General features: G+C 40.9%; 2 protein-coding genes across 5 annotated transcripts in view; both read left to right on the forward strand.

Moving 5' to 3' along the window:
- The first annotated feature begins 1,588 nt into the window (after nucleotides 1-1,588).
- bco2l (beta-carotene 15, 15-dioxygenase 2, like) lies at nucleotides 1,589-13,326 on the forward strand. The gene is made up of 12 exons (XM_085426936.1): nucleotides 1,589-1,632; nucleotides 3,401-3,578; nucleotides 3,815-4,026; nucleotides 4,418-4,533; nucleotides 4,632-4,734; nucleotides 6,573-6,713; nucleotides 9,507-9,667; nucleotides 10,102-10,272; nucleotides 10,768-10,905; nucleotides 11,600-11,782; nucleotides 11,968-12,078; nucleotides 12,858-13,326. Exons 1-12 carry the CDS (start codon nucleotides 1,599-1,601, stop codon nucleotides 12,972-12,974), a joined length of 1,665 nt encoding a protein of 554 aa, XP_085283062.1. The 5' UTR covers nucleotides 1,589-1,598; the 3' UTR covers nucleotides 12,975-13,326.
- A 3,277-nt stretch (nucleotides 13,327-16,603) lies between these two features.
- LOC146657256 (GDNF family receptor alpha-2-like) overlaps nucleotides 16,604-20,346 on the forward strand; it is a 71,540-nt gene continuing 67,797 nt past the window's right edge. For all 4 annotated transcript variants that reach the window (XM_085425217.1, XM_085425216.1, XM_085425218.1 and 1 more), the window contains exons 1-2: nucleotides 16,604-17,234; nucleotides 18,485-18,841. In XM_085425217.1, coding sequence (XP_085281343.1) covers nucleotides 17,183-17,234; nucleotides 18,485-18,841 — 409 coding nt within the window. In that variant the 5' untranslated portion in view covers nucleotides 16,604-17,182. The remainder of the gene's footprint in view (nucleotides 17,235-18,484; nucleotides 18,842-20,346) is intronic.

Below are 20,346 nucleotides of genomic sequence, written 5' to 3' on the forward strand. Positions count from 1 at the left end.
TTATGGTTGGTTTGTGTCACACTGGGGCAGTAAACACTGCACTGGCCATTGCCGTTGTCAAGTGGCACAAACAAGAGACATTTTGCAGTAATGTATAAATATTATTGTGTGCTTTTGGCTGCAGCCAGCTGTGTGGTTTTTGAACTAATTTTCTCTTGCATACCTCTGTCACTGGTATGTGGTATGCCTGTATGAGTGTGTCTTTTGGTTTGTAGCAATAGTTCAGCCCAGTCTGAACCCACTAATGTCCCAAATGTTTAGCTTTCTGCCTTTAAAAAAATACACAGCTGTACTTTCCAGTGGCTGCCTTAGTTGCCATAGGCAGAGTGCTTTGAGCCAGAGGGCTCAAGTAAATCTGTCGGCTGTCTGCTGCTGATTTGCTTTTATCTTTGATGCTGATTTTACCAGAAGCCCTTCCCTGCTTTCTCGTTTGGGTTGATTGTTGCATGTTTATTTTATTTCTGTGTCTTTGTTTACTGCGGGTATAAAATTCATTGCTAACTGTGCTTTAATACTCCCAGGACGGGGAATACTAATTTCATTAATTCTCGTGAGCACATCATGACCAAACTGGTCTTACAGGTCTTGCACATACTTGCCTGCTCTCTCATTTTCAGTGTTAGAATGAAGAGGAGTAGTGGGAATTGGTGCCGTCTATTAAGATCTGTTTACAGCGTTCATATGTTCTTCACCTAATTTTGCATTTGTGTCCAGTATGTTTATGTCACTACAGTTTACACTCACTGCTGCATAGCTTCTATCAAACATGGCATTTTAAACATGCTGCATATTCCCGCATAAAACATCTCCCAAAACATCTTTTGCACTCGTATCTGCACGTTAGTTCGGAGTAATTAATTTTTTGTGCCACTGAGTCTTTTTAGAGCAAGAGTGGAACATCGTACATGCAGCTACCACTGGAATTACACTAAAAATATTCCTCATCACCTTTGTTTATACACATACTTTTGCAGTCAGCACCAGTTCATTGCAATCTCTACTTTCATCAGTCCACATGAAAGAGATAACAAGCAGTGTAACCTACTGCTACGTATAATAACATTTACAGTAATTACAGACATTTTATATAATTTGATTTTAGTACAAATACACAGGGACCTTGACTGCATTGGAAAACACACATTATGTGAAGCTATGCAGAGCAGAACAGGATCAGATGAAAGCAGTAAACATGCTCTCACTGTGGGCAGTGGCACAGACATTTACATTATTAATAAAAAACCGGATCATAACGTTACATGGCTTTTTCAGTTCATGAGCTTATCCTTTTTGACTGATTTCACACCCAGAGCAGCTCATTTCATTTCATTCATTTGATTGTATGTAGGTAAATAGTGAAAATGTTTTTTGTCTGTTTGCTAAACTTAAGATATCAAGGCTAACATATTATGAAGATGGCCATGTTTTGCTTTTTTCCTGCTCCACTTGTTAATGATTTACTAGACTTGTATTCTGCTAGTACTGTATTGTTTAGTGCGTGGATTCAGTTACTTAACAAGGGTCCAAAGGTTGAAGGTTTTTCTCCCGCACTGCATAAATCCTGTGTATTTCTCTGCTCAAACACAGACCAACAAGCCATGTCCAAGACCGCAGAGCCCCAAACACGCAGCTGTGAGTAGAAACCTCTTTCCGATAATGTAGCCAGAAGATGTGCACATATGCGTAAGAAGAATGAAATGGGACTGAACCCGTTCTTTTCCTGATATATTTTATTGCATTATAAAATATGTAATAGCTCTGCGTTTAGTAACTGGTGAATTGAGATCACTCCAGCCTGTTTTCTACATAAACACTAAAACCTCGAAGCCCTTACAAGAGGCTGCTTTTTGTTACCCGTGACTAAGAACAGAAGTAAATCAAAATCTCAAGTACAATAAAAAAACAAATGTGTCGAGATATGTGGCGCTCTTAGACTTTGTTGCCTCCGCCTTTTACAAAAGAGAGGCAGTTTGATAGCATCAAATGTTAAAAAAAAAAGCCTTTCCATACGGTTCCACACAAAATATAGGTGTGCATTCAGTTAATGTAGTTAGGCCTGCTAGTCATAATGTTGCATTTCGAAATCAGAGCTGCAAGTTACAAAAAGACGTGCTGGCATTTTGTATTGTTCCTGCTCCAAGGACTGCTGAAGCAGAGCTGGTAAAGAATATGCACAATGTCTCATTAACAGCTTTTAGTCATTCTCAGCTGTTAACTCCAAGAGCGGCTGACAGGCCCCTACACAGTGACAAAAAAAAAGAAAAGAACATAAATTAAAAAGATGTGCAGGATTATAGCAGCAAATTCTAACGAGGTCATTCATTTGTATCCTGACTGTACTGTTGGTGCTAGAAGGGAAACAATTAATTAAAGAAATAGCTGTTGCAAATAAGCTACTGTTGCATTTATCCCCCCCAAAAAAGAAAAAGAAATATATATTTAAAAAAAAGAAAAAGTAATACCTGAAGCTATTATCAACAACAGTTCTGGGCTTGCCAGTGCTGCTGTTTTGTTTTCAAGAAACTTAATTTTGAATGTAACAGTAGGAAGCTCAGAAAATAGCCTCCTAAAAATGACAGACACACATTTAGGCGTCATTTGCAATGCTGCTGTAATCACATTCGAAACCCACCCAAATCAACATAGTAAGAGATTGTTAAAGCCTACTGTGGTTATATCTCCCATCACACATTCCCATTTTTATTGCCTGTTGTATTCGTGTGACAGCAATGAGCGAAATTCTCGCTCTGCTGATTTGTCGCAATAACGTGGTCAGGAAAACTGCGATATTGTACGCTAAGCTCAGCATGGCGCCCCGTGCTGAACCCTGAGTGTTTTGCTTTTGCTAATCACGTCACTCTCATATATATTTTACAGTTCCCATTATGAGGAGAGATATTAGGTAGCGAACAGGAATGGGTTATTGAATAACAGATAAGACAGGCAGTGCAGGTGTCATTTGTAGTGCATGACCCCGGAGAGCCGTGTTTTCATACTAGCAGGAGCTGTTAAAGCACAAACCGTCTCCTATCAGAGATAATGAATGTTTCACAAAACCACTTCCCTTCACATGCAGAGTTTAAATGTTTGAATTGAGGATAACCAAACATCGGAAGAGCCAACAAAGGACATACAAGATGGAGTTGTTTACACAATTATCTCACAATAAATAAAGGTTTGCTAATTAGTCACATCCAAGGCCCCCAGTTAATGCCATCACATGGTTTATGGAAAGGATCTAACCTCACTTTCTCCTTCAGAGTCATTTAAGAAATGCAAGTGTGCAGCAACATGTTACCCACCAGTGAACCCCTATGTGCATACGACCAGTAATATAGAACACAGTGTATACTATAATGTGCTTTACCAGCCTTTCAGTGCTTCTTCTCTCCTCCCTCAGTATCCAGTAGGCAGAGATGTCCACAGGCCAGTGGACTCGAGTGCTTGGCGCCTCTGGTCCGTTCTGCAGAGGAAACCCCCGACCCCATCCCTACAACCATAGAGGGAACAATTCCACCTTGGATCAATGGGAGCTTTCTGAGAAATGGCCCTGGGAAATTTGAATTTGGAACAGACAGGTATTTAAGGAACACTATGAAAAAAAATACATGTATTATCATGGTAGATTGTAAACACATCCCTGTACTGTAGATAGAAAAGATAGTTTTCCCTCAGTGTTTGTTGAATAAGGCACCGATTCCTCAAATAATCCTTTTTTTCCACTCTCTTGTGTCTCATAATTCTCACAACATTCCCTCTACCTAGTCTTACATGAATATCCTGCCGGGAAATTAATTCTCTTTTTCGCTCTCAGATACACCCACTGGTTTGATGGCATGGCCATGATGCACAGGTTCCACATCCGTGAGGGCAATGTCACTTACAGCAGCCGCTTCCTTAGGAGTGACTCATTTGTCGAAAACTCAGAGAAGAACCGCATCGTGGTTTCAGAGTTTGGGACATTAGCCATGCCTGATCCCTGCAAGAACATCTTTGCACGCTTCTTGTCACGCTTTCAGACTCCGAGTACGTGCGTCTTCTTTACATATTGCATTTTCCCGTGTGTACTCTGCTTCTGCAGTGTTGTAGCACTAGCGCTGCCAAATACAGTGTTACACCATTTACTACATCAGGTTACCAGCACAAAGTAAAAATCAAACAAAAACATATGTGAGAAGAAAAGTATATATGGATATTCTTTCTTCAGCGCCCAGGTTCTTGACTCCACAGCAAAAGGCTTTTGCAGACAAATGAAAGCTGGGACATTACATTATGTTTTTTATTGAGGTAAAAAGAACACAAGTCAATATTTGTGAGTTTGGATCTCGTCGTGTGTATGCTGTAAGGGAATGGGGATCAAAAGGATGGCATAAAGTGCTCTGCTAAAGAGCTGCATTTGATATGTTTTGTCTCCCAGAGCCAACAGATAATGCCAATGTGAACTTTGTCAAGTACAAGGGGGACTATTACGTGAGTACAGAAACCAAGTACATGGGGAGAGTAAATCCACAAAGCCTGGAGACAAAAGAGAAAGTGAGTCAGTGAGAAATGTGTCTTTTGACTGCATCTTCCAGCTTTTCTATAGCGAGGTCAATGACCAGAATGGTGTGTATGTTATTTTTTTTAATAAGGTGGACTGGAGTCAGTATATCGCTGTCAACTCAGCTTCAGCCCATCCACACTACGACCGCGATGGTTCCACGTACAACATGGGCAACTCATACAGCAGAAGTGGTAACCTGTCTTTGCTCTTTCCTTCTCAGTAGTTTACTATGTTGAGCTATGATTGGAATTTATATGATGTTCACACCCCAAAAGCCGCATTCCTGTAATGCATCTATATCCTCCTACTTGCCACACACACACGCACACGTTTATTTGCTTCCAACAGTGGTCCCACAATAATCTCCTGTTTGTAAGCTCCCTGTGGGTGTTATATACCAGGTATTAATAGGATAATCTCTGGTGACAACTTTACAAAGCCTTGTAAAGCCCTATTGACAACCATAAAATGCCATATCGGGTCCATTTTCTCTCCAACTTTCATCTTCTGAGTTCTCCAAAGCAATACTTTGCACCATCTGGTTTCAGGGTTCCTGCCATCAAAGTACTCAATCGCTTCAGTCGCCCCCTCCAAATATTTTCCTCTTACCCCTTCCTGCAGCAAACATCAACCGCTGCCCTTTAGGGAGTCACTTTGATTTCAACACATGCATAGTTCCTCGGGGCCACTCATTCATTTTTCACTTGCATCATCCCCCACCCTTGCTTCTTGTTACAATCAACCTTGACAGCTTGTGTGACTCTGGCAATCCCCCCATGTCAGCATTAAATAGCATTTTCTTTTTGGGATCAACTGTCCCACAAACAGCAACATTCGACTCCACACAGAAGCTGCTACTTTTGCTGGTTTTGCTGGGTGTTATGGCAGAAGGTGGTTCTATGCTAAACAGCCTTTTACCTTCAGTCAAAATCAGCCTCAGCTCGACTTTATGCAATCTACTCAATAGTAATGCAGTCCTTCTATGAGGGCATGGCTGGAAAGAAATCCATTCTCACTCATTCTGACAACTGTATTTAATATAATGATGACAGGTCAAAGCAGCTCCCACCTTTATGCTTTGTCTAACCACGCTACATTCAGAACATCTTCTCATTTCCATTTTCAGCCTGCTTTTTCCAGTTTTCGACATGTTTCTTCTTTTTCCATGCCGGTCTGCTCTTGTTAGTTAAAATGAGTACTGTAAAGTTTATCTGACCTGCATCATCATTATCTGCATCATTACCTCAGCGTCAAAAGCCTCTTTCAAGCGCTCACTGTCTCCAATTAACTTTTGATGTCCTCTTCATCTTCATCACACTCAGTTCAGAATATCCGCACAACCACCTGGCACATGCACGTCAATCCATTCGATCCAGGCCACCGTCTCTGTGCAACAGACCTTCACCACTGTGCTTACTTTCTCAGTTAAGGAGAGTTACACTGTCATAATATTAAGTAAAGGCAGTGGTTTGTTAAAGTTACTGCACTAATTGCTCAGAAGTCTCTCCAGTTTTCTAAATCTCAGTGCGCTTCACCTTTCAGGCTTCGTACTGACCCACCGTTCAGCCTGCCCAATTTGTCCATTTTTGTCAAGTCATCACTTTCGCTGGAATTAGTATTTTGGTATTTCTTTGCTGATTGGAACAACCACATCTGCTTCCCCTTCCAGATCACTTAATCAAGGGTTGCTGGTCTTCCGAAGCCTGCCAGTTATACTCTTGCACTCTATGAATCTGCCATGAACTGCCACTGATCCTCAAAGAGGACTTCAGGCTTGTTGACTCCAGTTCATCTGTCATCTTTAATATCAATATTTTTTGTTGCTGGTTTTTTGATGATGAAGATGATAGATGAAATAGGGGTGGTGTTTGGAGTGCTCCTTGCTTGTAAATTGTCTGTATGCCGGCTAAAGATAAACCTCAAGATCTTTAAAGTTCTGTCCTCAGGTTTGTCTCTATGTATCTTTGTGGGTTTACGCTTTGAAATAAAGTCAGCCTAATAACACAAGGTGATTTTGGACATTCTTTAGGATTTTTCTACAACATCATCCGTGTGCCTCCTCCTGAGGAGAAGGCAGCAATGGAGGACTCAGCCGACCTGAGTGGAGCCAACGTGATCTGCTCCATCCCTGCAGCTGATCCCAGGAAGCCTTCCTATTTCCACAGCTTTGGTGAGAAACACACTACAGCATAATAAAGAGTCCCCCACTCCGCACTTTTTAAAGTTGTCTGCATGCTGGATGTAAACTGAAGTGAAATTAATGAATTCTGGGAGAGTTTTTGCTTTTTTTCCAGCACTGGCTGGGTGAATCTACTTCAGTGAAACTTTTTAATGCTCTTATTAATCACTGATTTTAATTCCAGTCTCGCCCTCCTTTTTGTCATTCACAGTTCCTTTGTCTTTCCTTTCAGCTCTCTATATCTCTCCTCTTTTTAATTCTACCTCCAAGTTTCACACTTTTTTTCAGCGAAGTATTTACTGTAGTTTTTTCCACGGCTTAAATCTGACAGGACTGCTAACAAGACAGCTATAATTTGCATGTTAATGTTTCATTGTTTGTTGTCCAAATGTTATTCAGCTTCTGCTTGTCTACACACTCACCGGTGTCTTACTTACAACTAACTAGCGCCAGGCTGGACCCTCTTTGCCACCAGAACTGTCTGAATTCTTCATTGCATAGATTCAACAAGGTGCTGGTGTGGTGACCCACTAGAAGGCTCCACTCAGACCCAAGCCTGGAGGTGGGGTTCTGTTGTGTTTGGACGCGATATGCTGAGTTAATGTCTGGAGGTGAATAAAGTTGGAGTGGAAAACTAGACCTCCTGTGTCGTGTGTCCCATGCCTCCATACTGGAAACATTACTTAGAGGTTTTGCTACATATTGACATGGCAGCATCATACAGTTGCTGCAGATTTGTCAGCTGCACATCCATGATGTGAATCTCCCATTCCTCCACATCCTAAAGGGGCTCTACTGGATTGACATCTGGTGACAGTGGGTTTCATTTGAGGACAGTGAACTCATTACGATATTGAAGAAACCAGGTTGAGAGATGACAGAAATTTGTGAAAGCACCCATCAGAAGATGGGTACATTTGGTCCGCAATAATATGTCAGACAGGCATATTTGAACGATGCTCAGTTGGTACTAAGGGCTCCAATATGTGTGATGAAAATATTCCACAGCACTGACATCAGCCTGAATCATTCATGCAGACAAGCTGGACCTATGCGGTCATGCTGTTGCGCTCAACTCTGACCCTACGGTCCAAATGTTGCAGCAGAAATTGAGACTTTTGTCCAATTTCGGTAACCCTGTGCCAATTGTAGCCTCATCATGCTGTTCTTAGCTGACAGAAGCTTAATTAGATTTCTGATAAATCACTTGTTGCACATTTATATACTAGTTCTACAAGGAACCCTTGATCAGTAACAGGGCTTATAAGTGGTTATCTTAGTTACTGGTGCTTTCTTATGAGTTGGAAGCAGTCTGGTCATTCTCCACTGACCTCTGACATTTTCCCCAGAAAATCGCCACTATTTGGATGCTTGTGTGGGAAAGTCCCAGAAGATGAGAAGTTTCTGATAAAAACAGGCCAGCCCGTCAATGACCATGTCACATTCAAAGTCACTTAAATCACCTTTCTTCCTAATTCTGATTTGAACTACTGAATGTTTTGCTGCCTTATGATTGGCTGATAAGTTAACAAGCAGTTGAACAGGCCAACCTAACTATGGGGCTGTGAGTGCAGATATCTGTAAAAGATCTATAAGAATACTGTTGACCATTTATGGAAAACCATATTTGGTGAAAATTGTGATGAGGGGTAGGATCTGCGGGGAGAACAAATTCCTCTCATAAACAAACACTGGATGTGAGTAAAGTCAATATCATAAAAAGCTTTGCATGCAATATGAAGGTTATTGTTGTGGAGGAAGGTTTAGCAGGCTAATGACTGTGTGAAAACGAATTGGGTTAATATGACTACACAGACCATGATTAGATGTTAACAATCAGCTGAAGCAAACAGTTCATAAATAAGCTACTGTTAATTAAACTTAAGCTGACACTAGCTAATGAAAGCCTCATTCTTTGGTTGCTCTAACCCAGTCTTGCCCCACTTGGCTTTTACATTGCTTCAGTTCCCTGATTATATCTATGTCTATATTACTGGCAGCCCACCCATGTGCTGGCAGACTTTCAGACACCAAGAAGTCCCACAAGTGTGGGAACATTGTTCAGCAATCCAGGTTGCGCGCCACATCTCTTGGTAGAGTTGCTGGATGCTTATGTTTAGTTTTTATGTGCAAAAGCAAATGTCTTGGTGCTAGACTTGAACCTAATGTTCCGGTTACATGCAGGTACATGCTGATGGTTGATAAACTAAAGGGAAAACAGAACCCTTTAATACCTATTGATAGAAATCTGGTGGCTCTGTTATACCGTGTTTCCCAGCATGGTGTGGGTCCACTTGTCTTCTTAGAGTGAAAGGTAGCTTCAAATCTAAAACAAGTTGTTTTTAGGGCACTTTACCTTTATCCTGTGAATAAACACTTCCATCTATATGGCAATAGTCTCTTCAAGGAACATATTAAAATTATGTGAATGCTATTTTGTCCATGATTTTTGACAAAATGGTTGCGGTGGTGGTGCTTTTAAAAGAATTGTATCCTGTCACTCCAGTAGAGCACCACAGCAGTGGTAGAACCCATGCCAGGGAGCATTCAAGTTACCAATATGATTTTTGCTAGTTTTTCCTGTAATTTGTCACCAGTCTGTAAATAACTGCTGAAATAACGTGAGAGTTTTAGTCTTAGTTTCCCCAAAACAGCACTGATTAGTTACACTACACCTGCAACAACAGTAGAATTCATTGTTAAACCATGCACATGACACCAAGGTATATCTTTTATGTGTCTTTTAATGCAGCCACTTCTTACTGTGTGTGCCTCCCTCTCTAGTCATGTCGGAGAACTATATTGTGTTTGTCGAGCAGCCAATCAAGATAGATCTGCTGAAGTTCATGCTGTACAAAATACAGGGGAAGAGCTTTAGCAAAGTCATGACCTGGGAGCCTCAGCATGCAACAATCTTCCATCTGGTCAACAGACACACCGGAAAGGTGACATATATTATAACGCTTATTTACTGTATACAATCTAGGGTAAAACAGGAAACACACAATCACAACCAGCTGCCGAGGAGTCGGAACAGGAAAAAAAAGGAAAGCTGTAAGCTGATCTCTTCATGCACTATTACATTTTTTTCATATTTATTTTGATGAAACTACACTCTGATGGTGTAGCCTTTCCTCGTGTGTTGTTGCTCTCAATTTTTTCATCTCATTACACAGCATACCCATTAAGCATATAATAACAAACTTTCAAAATGATAAGGTGCAACTCAATAACATTCGTGCCAAGCAGGGAGCTTGTCTTCAATTGTGAAAAAACAGCACATCACCTCGTTTGTCTTTTTTTTTTTTTTAACTTTGTCTTGTTTTCTTGATATTGTACGAATCTGAGTCCTCACTGGTTGATGTTTCTGGTCTGACAGAAGAGTGAAGTGAAGTACTATACAGGACCCATGTTTACGCTCCATCAAATCAACGCTTTTGAGGACAGTGAGTTCTTGGTTATGGACATGTGCTGTGGGGACGATGGCGAGCTCATTGGGGAGTTCACGCTGGAGAACCTCCGAAGAAATTCAGGAGAGGAAATAGACGAGGTAAATGCCTTGAGTTTGTTAGTTTGTTATCAGTGAACAGCTCAGATTGAAATGCTGGCTTTTACCAAAACAACAACACGAGTGACTTCCACATAATGGTGTTTTTGTATCCATCATTGTTCAGCTAGTATTTTGTTTTGCATTCATAACATTACCCTCATCCACCCTGAAACCTAAAATATGAATCAGCGAGGATTTGTGGAGGATTTGTCTGTTTCTTGGGCATAGACTGTTCAATTGCCTCTGATGTTTTCTTCTTTTTTTTCTTCCTCTTCTTCTTATTTGTCAGTTTCCAAAGAAATAGACTTTGGAAATATCTGTGATTTCAAATGTGGTGGAGTGTATTACTTTCATCAAAACATAGGAACATGGTTTTGTGACAGCACTTTGTATCTGTTTGGCTGTGATTGTTCTTGAGGTTGCATCGCACCTTTTATTCAAACACAGATAGTTGGGAGTCTGTTTTTTTCATATCCCTCTGATTTCTTTTGGCAGTTTTATAACTCATTGTGCAGAAACCTTCCAAGAAGATATGCCCTGCCTCTGTCCGTGGATGAACAAACTCCTGCAGATGAAAATCTTATCACTTTGCATAACTGCAAAGCCACGGCGAGGATGACAAAACCTGGAGAGGTAGGAGTCAATAGCATGAATTTCCTGCCTATAGTAGTAATATTTTTAACAGTACATTACTGGTTGTACTGGGAACAGGTGAAGATGGAGGCCTATAATCATGATGAATACAACCAATTTACTCCCACACATTCTCATCAATTATCCAGCGTGATGAAAGTTACTTTCTGCAAGAGAGTAATTTCATGAGTTACAGCAGATAAAAACGATGTGTCCACTATTCAGGTGAATAATTAGAGTTTAACGGCTTATGTATCCTCACACATACTCGCTCTCCAACGCTTTCTTACAGCGGAATAAAGCTGAAAGAAAAATGTGATCTTTTAGTTGTCATGACTACCTGTATGACACTGTCCTCCATTGTTGTTGTGAGAGTGCATGCAGCAACTGAAAAACATCTGTTAAAGTGCTCATGCGACCAGAGTCACAGAAAAAAAAAGATAGAAGAAAACTGAGAAAAATATTGCTTGCTCGTTGCACGTGACATTACATTTATTTCTAAAGTAAAATGAAGAGAAATTCATTTATTGTTAACTAATGGATGCTCTGGCCCTTTTGCGGGAATCCATTAATTTCCCTGTCAGAGAGAACAATGCTGTACTGATTTGCAGGACCAAGGAACTCATGTCTGTCACTATGTCTCAATTTTTGGCTAAAGTCTTTCACTGATTTGAGCAAAACCCTCATCCTGCAGGTTTACATGACCCACGAGGAGCTTCACAATGATGAGCTGCTGCAGTTCGGTGGCCTTGAGTTCCCTCAGATCAATTATCACCAGTTCAATGGCAGGCCTTACCGCTACTTCTACTCCTGTGGCTTTGGACACGTTTTCAGTGACTCCCTGCTCAAGATGGATGTCCACACCAAGGAGCTTAAGGTATCAGTCAAAGGGTACACTTAGAGAAACCTCATTGTTAACTGAGCCGGGTATTACCACATCAAAGCTATTTCTACTTCTGTTTCTTTATCATAGCGAGGGCAGCAGTAGGTTGTGTGAGTTGGTTTTCTAACATGAAAAAGTTGAGAGTAAGGGGTATGTTTATGTGATCTTCTCCTGTCTAGGCGTGGCGTTATCCCGGCTTGTACCCGTCTGAGCCTGTCTTTGTTGCTTCGCCTAAAGCTACTGAGGAAGATGATGGAGTTGTCTTGTCTGTCATCATCACGCCCAGAGAAGTAATTGAAACCATTTATCTGAGAGAGATATTCACCTTTTATGGTATTTGTGCATCACTGTTACAGACAAAAAAGGCTAAAGTTAGTTTGTCAACACAATAAAAATGAGCAGACAACTGTGAAAATGTATGTGGCCCGGATATGGCCATTAGTATTTTCTTCTAGGCTAGTCTGACTGATCCAACCAGGGTCAGTGTGGGGCTAGATGCCATGTGCTTTACAATATTTTAAGAAACGCGTGGCCCACACAACATTTGACTGTGCCATAAACTTATCCAGAAGGGCCAAAAGTAGTCAAAATAATACCAAAATGTGCTACCTGAGTCCACACGGTGACGTGACGTCTATATAACTGTGAGTCATTTACCTTCACAGAGTGTTTCTTATTGTAATGCTTACTCTGAGTTTCTTTAATCTTGCCTGTGGCAATACTACACTAAACACTTTTAAACAATAAAAGCTAAATTGAAAAACCCATTGTGGAAACTAACTGGATCTAAACTGAATTTGAAAAGAAAACACACACATATAAAAAACTAATGAAGAATATAAACAGAAATTGGGTGTATACAATGAAATTTATAGAGGAAAAAATATACATAATAACAAACAGATTTGTTATACTCTTATTGCAACCTGAGCAGACATGTGTTTTTACTATGCATGGGAGAAGACAAATGCTTTGGTGCTCTCAGTATCATTATAGCAAGAAGGGAGATCTGTGACCTTTTTTTCCCCCTTCCAATAACATAATCTTCCTCCTCTGTATCTGTTTCCAGGAGAAAAGTACTTTCCTGCTTGTTCTGGATGCCAAGACCTTCTCTGAGCTGGGCAGAGCGGAGGTCCCTGTCAATATCCCATATGGGACCCATGGTGTGTTTAACGAGATGGGCTAGATTTGCCACTCTCTACAACTCTGTGGCAAATTGCTGAAATTGAACCAGCAACCAGCCACTTTATCCACAAAATAGAAAATCTCTGTCGATGTCGTTCCCTGTAAAACTCCTGAACTGTAAAAGACAGAAAGAAGTAAGAGCTTGGAAAAACTGCACACTCATGCCATTTGTTTGTGCCTCCTTGATGGGAATAAGTGCATGTCCCCACCGTGTGCTGCCATTACTGTTAGAAAGATGGCAATCTTAGGAGGCTAACAAGACAGAGAGCCCAGCATGGCATCGGAACACTGATATAGTTTGTCCTCTATGTGTCCTCGTGATCTCTTGTAAGAATTTAAAATTGTGCTTTCCTTTCAGTGCATACATTCAAATAAAATATGTTTCCCTTTTTTTTTCTCGGTTAAAGTGTTTTTGCATCATCATACCACTGGAAACGCTATACTCCCAGGGAGAACAGAACAGCACTTAGGATACATAAAAATGCATCAGAGGAAATTCAATTTCTGTCAAAGTAATGTGATAGAAATGGACAACGTCTGAAATGCCTGGAAAACAAATGGAACTAACTGGTCGATAGCCTCCAGAGAGTCTAGCGGAGGTCACATCAGAAATTTGGTGTTGTCCATCCAAAACAAAACCCCAAACAAAGTTGTCATACGCATAAACACTAACATTTAGGACTTTGCATAGAGTGGCTTGTTATTTCATTCTATTAAGCCACGAGCCGAACAGAACAGTGCCATACACAGACTCTACCCATTGTGTGAAGTGGCCTACTATAGCGGCACTTGTCTCGCCACAATTGACTTTAATGATACTTATTTCATTGGCAATTTTCCCTCTTACATTGATTTGAATGGGCTGATTTGAACTGAATTTAGGCTCTGCAGCTGGAAGCTGTGGCGTTTCAACTATATTATGAACTATACAAATTTTCCCTTTGACTAAAATCGACTTTTAGTCAAGAGTTTTGCAAAGGTAATTTGCAACAGCAGGTCCCAACCTTAAATAATTTATGGCTGTATGGTACACAAGCAGAGGTTTCATCTTCAGCGTCTCTTATTTCACCAAGTGGAATAAGATAGGATGGGATAAAGCCATAGTTTGCTGTTTGAAATAATTTAACACAGGGAATTGAAATCACTTACATTTTTGTCATGTTCCTCTGCTCAGCTGCAGCTGTGTCTTTTAATAAGCATGCTGTACATGTCTCCCAAGATACACATTAATTAGCCTATAATTCCTAATCTAATCAGTCATGCTTAACCTTTTCGAGTGCCTGCCTGTGTGCGTGCGTGCAAGTGTGAGCATAAGAGATGCTCAACTTTATTAGTACTCACTCCACTGGCAGCGACCAGCAGAGAGTGATCCAGCGACCTTTGCACTCAAATGAATCTTGGGTTAAATGTTTCATTAACCAAAAACGCAGCTGAAGCAAATCTCCATCCAATTTACCAAATGACAAAGACAAAATCATCATCATGGCTCATTCAAGGTGCAATATAGATAACACTTTGGTGGCCAAATGGGCCAGATTCATGTGGGTAGAGCCCAACAGTCATTAGGAGAAAACTAAACACGATAAACAAACATGCTAGCATTCAAGTTTGTCTTCCCTGCTGTCAAGGTGACAGCTTTCAACTCTCTGAGCTCTTATTTGACCCACGAGAGTAAGCAGTAACTCACTCTGAACCCCCTTGCTGTCTCACTAAGCACAAGTTATTGCCTTAACTTTGAGTCTTATCTGTATCATTATTTCATATCCCATGAATTCATAACGATATCATCTATATTCACCATATTAGAGACACTTCTAAAAGACAGGGAGTGATTTCCCTCAGTAGTGAGAACCATGTCTACTATATCCAGATTTGTCATTCTCCATTTCACGGTCTTGAGCCATGTTGTCGGAGCCCAGTTATTTGACATATAGATTACGCACATCTCTGCACGCATCTGTCTACATGCTCTCTCGCTCTGCACTGCATATAAGTATGAGCCTATTTATAAAAGATAGCACAATTATAGACGCATGCAATTGTGTAAAAAAACCGCGATAAAATTGCAAATGCCTTATGAAGTCAGAATGGAGCAATTAAATACCCCTAGAGGAGCTGAATCATGCAACGTCAAGAAGAAGAAGAAAAAAAGAAAGCGAGGGGAGGATTTATCCACATTGCACTATTGTGGATAGACATAATATGAAGCCTCAATAAGACTTCACGTTTGTTTTTTTATTCAGTGCATCCACTGCTAATGTTTCTTTCTTGATTTCATGCCTTTTTTGTTTTATTATAAATGCCTTCATCCTCGCGAGCCTGCTACTCAAGCAACTGTAGCCTTCATCCAGTTTATGCATGCGATCTTCGGTGAGAAATCACTGCTAAAATAAATGGATGAAATTGCTCTGGTATTTGAAATAGATGCACGAAAGGCAAAAGGTTGCCATTTTCAGGTGAAATATACACTTCCACTTAAAAAACATTTGAGGAATAGTCTCCAGCAGCCACTGCAGCTCTAATTCAGGACAGTTTCTGGATACTCATGATGGTGGATGATGCTTTACAGTGTCCTCATAATGACAGCGACTTCATACTCGAGAAATGAGAATAAGCCTGGGCCGATATAGGCAGAATGAGGCTGATGTTGCCATTATAACGGCAAGCTGTTTTCCCTCTTGGATGAAAGCCTGGGCTGACAGTCAGACATCATTATGAGCCAGTGGCCTTGCAGTTTGTCACTGTCACAACCTCTAAATAGAGACTTTGTTTTCAAGATTTGTAAAGATTTATGACATTATGGGCACTATTTAGGCGATGATGCACAACAAAGTCATTTTATTTAATGTGAAGCCACTTTGTAAAATGGCAGATTCTGCTGCTTGTGCGCTTAGCTATTTCCTCAGAGCATGACTATAATACGAGACATTGTGGTTATTTTCCCTTTCAAATCTTTCTCCGGAAAAAACCCAGATATGGTGTGAAGTGTTGAAATGAATGGCGACATTCTCATCATCATTGCAGCGTCCACCCTTTGATCCCAAATCCTAAAAATCAGACCTCAAATTTCTGTGGTTTGTAGAACCCAAGCCTAGATGTCAGCCAAAAAAATCAATTGTCCTGGTGACCTTGCAAAAATTCTTGAATAAAGCATTCCCTGTGTGCTGGCTGCCTTACTGTGATTGAAAAAAGCCAAGGTATTTATTATTCCTTCATAATTCTTTCCTTGATCAGTTGCAGTTTTGGCCTCGCTTCCCTTCAGCTGCACATTGAACAGAACTGTAAAGAATCTCTTATGGAAAGAAGATGGTATTCATGTAAGAGGGATATTATGAAACACATTCATTGTTGCATTAAAAGCATACGCTTTTAAACACCGGGGCCTGTAGCACCACGTGGAATCAAAGACATACCACACAGCTCAGGTGAGGTCCCTATAATTTCACATACCGTGGACCAGAGGTTAAAGGAATATTGATGATTGCTCTGTGGGATAACATTAATTATGGTCCTCTATGACCGCGTGCCTTCCACTGAAATCACTCACCAGCAGCGCCCTCTGCTGGTCCACGGGAGCCCCCGCATTATAAAGTGCTGCGATGCCTCGACACGCATGCAGTCAGTGGAAAAGAAGCGTTCCCTCCCTTCTTGAGCGCGCAGCTTTTTGAGGGAACCACCGGTGAGGGGGAAAAAAACCAGTCAGCGTTTTGTAGCACTTTCAGATGAGTTCTTCTGCCTCCTTAGAGATACTGACATAGCTATCACAGACCGCTTTGCGCCAGTTTAAGGACTGTTTTAGGGACAATTTGTCTACAAGGGCCAACTGGAGCGGGCAGCTCTTATAATGCGGAGAGATCAAGTCTCAGTAGTTTGTCGGTATGAACGCAGCGCAGACGGACCCTGAATAACTGCTCTTACGGATTGACTGCTTGTTTGATTGCCATTTGATCTTTTTTTCCCAGTGTCAAGGAATTCTTTCCTTTGTCGTGATTAGTTCATTATTAAGATATAAAATAAAATTGTGGATTACTTTTTGGGGGATTCGAGGATATTTTCGGAGCTGCATGTTTCTTTTAAAATTTGAATGAGGGTTTTTTACAGTTATCCTGCGCCTGGGTCACGGATCCGGAGAGGGGAGTTAATCCTTGAAAAGGTGGAAATATTCGTGTAATTCTAGCACAACTCATCCTTCTTGCGGCTGAGTCCAAAATGAAGTCTGTCACTGTGTGGATGTGCGTCTGCACCCTTGTTCTGCTCCCAGGTAAGAAGTTCCATTTGAGAATCACTCTCAGCCGTGCACATTAGGACATTAGTGATGATGTACACAACTGTGTTATTTTACCACTTTAAAAAAATATTAATAATGGAGTTGTTGTAGAATAGCAGGTAATCAACTCTTTAAAAATAAAAATAAAGATGAATTATGTATAGCTGGCATCTGATGGCTTTCTTCTTATATTGGGTTTGATTTTGATTAGACTATGTTCGATTTTCACCCAAAGCTACAAACCGAACTTGGTCTATGCGAGTGAGTCGTTTGCAGCCCACATAACACACTCACAGCTTCCACAGTGAAAGAAGAGCTCATTATTGTAACGAGAAAACATAGCTTTCAGTCAGCCAAAAATATTGCACAAGATTAATATATATATATTATTTTTGCTAGTTGGTTGAACATGACGGAATCCACCACCACAAATCGTCATCGCCATCATTATGATCACATTAGCATTATCAGTATGTTCCCCCAAACGCATGCATTCGCATTTAAATGACATCCCTGACGGGCTGACTGACAGCCCCACAATAATTTAACGTTTAACTTTATGTAAGTCTTTTCTGACCCGCTGCTCTCCGGCTGATGCTCTTCTTCTCCTGATCTAAATGCACAACATCCCCACAAGGGGTCTCTCTTGTCATTTCACCAGAACTCTGTGTACTTAGCTTCGTGTGTGAAGGTGCATTTCAATCTCAAACTCTTGTCAAATGGCAACACTGGAGTCTTGCTCTGTGGATTACTGTTTACTCTGTGTAAGCTCATTTTCTGCTCACCTAGATGCAAATTAAGCGTAGTCCTTGGCATGATATAATTAGATATTATTCAGTGATTGGATATACCTTTGGTTAGATTTAATAAGAATCTGAGTCTAGTTCTCTTTTGCTGCATTAAATGCACCAAAAACCTGTCTCGGTAAGCACCTAAATAACCCGCTATAAAGTAAACGAGACATAGCAAAACACTGCATAGAGGAGTGTATGAGCAATGTGCACCGGAGGAATAACTAACTGGCTTGCTAAAAGATGCCTGGGCAGGTATGGGCCTATAATAGGCTGCAAATCTGGTTTGTTCCCACATACAACTTGTTGCATAAATGGAACAGAGGATAAAGCATGAAGATAGATAGACAGATACTAGCACACATAAAACACTAAACCCCCAAACATTAATTTGCAGTTTCTCAGTCACCATTCAGTTTTTACCACCACATATTTTTCTTTCTCTCCACATAGATGAGGCAGCAGGTTCCTGGGGTGTTCCCTCAGCTTTGCCCGTGTCTTTGGCTAACAGTGCTCCAGGATCTTCAAGCATCAAATCTGGGCCTGGAGCTCAGCCAGAATGGGTGAACTGCATCGAGGCAAGTGAAATGTGTAACCAGGACCCTCAGTGCAGCTCTTGGTACCGAGTTATGCGCCAGTGCCTTGTGGGTAAGGAGAAAGATGCCATGCTAGATAACAACAGGGAGTGCCAGGCTGCTCTGGAAGTGCTGCTGGTTAGCCCTCTGTATAACTGCCGTTGCAAGAGGTCCTTGAAGACGGAGCAGCAGTGTCTACAGATCTACTGGTCTATAAACATGGGACGCAATGAAGGTAGGAGGCAGGTGCTTTCAAGGTCTCACAAAATTCATGCTACCAAATTTTAACTGTACATTTTGTGAGCAATATAATAAAGGTCCACAGTGCCCCTCTTATCCCTCCTTCAGTTCTTTTGCGTGAGCTCTGTGGTCATGTACAGCAAGATGCAAGTAAAAGCAGCTGTTTATTATCCTTTGACAGATATGCAGCATACTTTCATTGATAGCTATATATGTGACTCACAGTCTAGAGGATTCTGACATGTATTTTTTTATGAATCTACTGACGTCGAGTACCAGTTAGTTTGTTTTCCGAGCAAAGACAAGAAGTAACCACACCCACTGTTGATGCCCTATTCCCCAGCGCCCTCTTACAGGGATACCCAGAAGCCCCTGATGAAAAATATATGCTTTCCTACTTTCCACACCCTCTCAGATGTAATGGAGCTATAATGGAATTACATTAGATGGACATGTTATGGTAGACTTATTGGTTTTCACCTAAAGTGTTCCATTTTACCTTGTAATTACTTTACAGTCATATAGCACAGTGGGCCTTATGTGTCCACTTTTGTGGGACATAAAATCACACTCAAAGGCTGATTTGTTGAAACCCTTTTTTAAGACAAGCTTCCTGGATTTTGATTTGAGATATCCTACACCTAAAGCTTTAAAGTTGTGATACACAGAAATAGAACATAGAAAAACAATCCACACCAGAATATAAAATCAGAGAGCCCTACCTACATCTTTCCCCTCTCAGGCCAACGCCAGTGTGATTGGACAAAATTAAAAAAAACATCACTTACATCACTTAAGACTCAAAGTACCAGAATGTCCTCCAGTTTACCCATTTTACTGCCATGCCTTAGTTCTTGTTTGGTCATTTTCCCTCTGTACAATACTTCAACAGATCTGATTTGAAGATTTCTGCAATTGACCAAAGTTTACATACAGAATAAATTTCTTAAAACATAAGAAAAGAGGCCGAACGCGTGCAGAAGCTTAATACCCTCTCAGATTATATCAGTTACCATATACTCAAAGTTTCGTATGTGCTTTTCTTGTCCAGTGTCACTAAAAGTGTGTTTCTCATTCCACATCAAGGGTAAAAACCACGCAAGCCTTATATTAGGACAAATCTGTCTGCTGGAGATGCACCACCCTAGAGATCACCCTAAAGGGGAACCCTAACCCAAGTGTGACATTTGTTAATACATGTGATCAAAGTCTATTTGGCAGATTCCAAGCGTCCATGTAAGCATGCAGCACATAATGTACTCAGCTGTTTTGACACGTGGGGTAATGATGGAGACATTTCAAAGTCTCCGAGCTTTGAGCATTTTGGGCTTTTGTGTGGTGATCTGTGAAGTGATTCGCCAGGCTGACTACTCATAGCGCCAGTTACACTTCATCAGACTTGTGGCAGCAGAGGGTCCCTGACATGAGTTCAAGGGAAATGTGATGACATGGATGTTCCTCAGGCCCTGTGTCTCGCTTCCTGTCTTCTTCTCTTTTTCT

The sequence above is a fragment of the Rhamphochromis longiceps genome, linkage group LG12, assembly GCF_057381845.1.
Source record: "Rhamphochromis longiceps isolate RC_006_pf linkage group LG12, R_longiceps_female_GT1.1, whole genome shotgun sequence".
Taxonomy (NCBI): Eukaryota; Metazoa; Chordata; class Actinopteri; order Cichliformes; family Cichlidae; genus Rhamphochromis; species Rhamphochromis longiceps.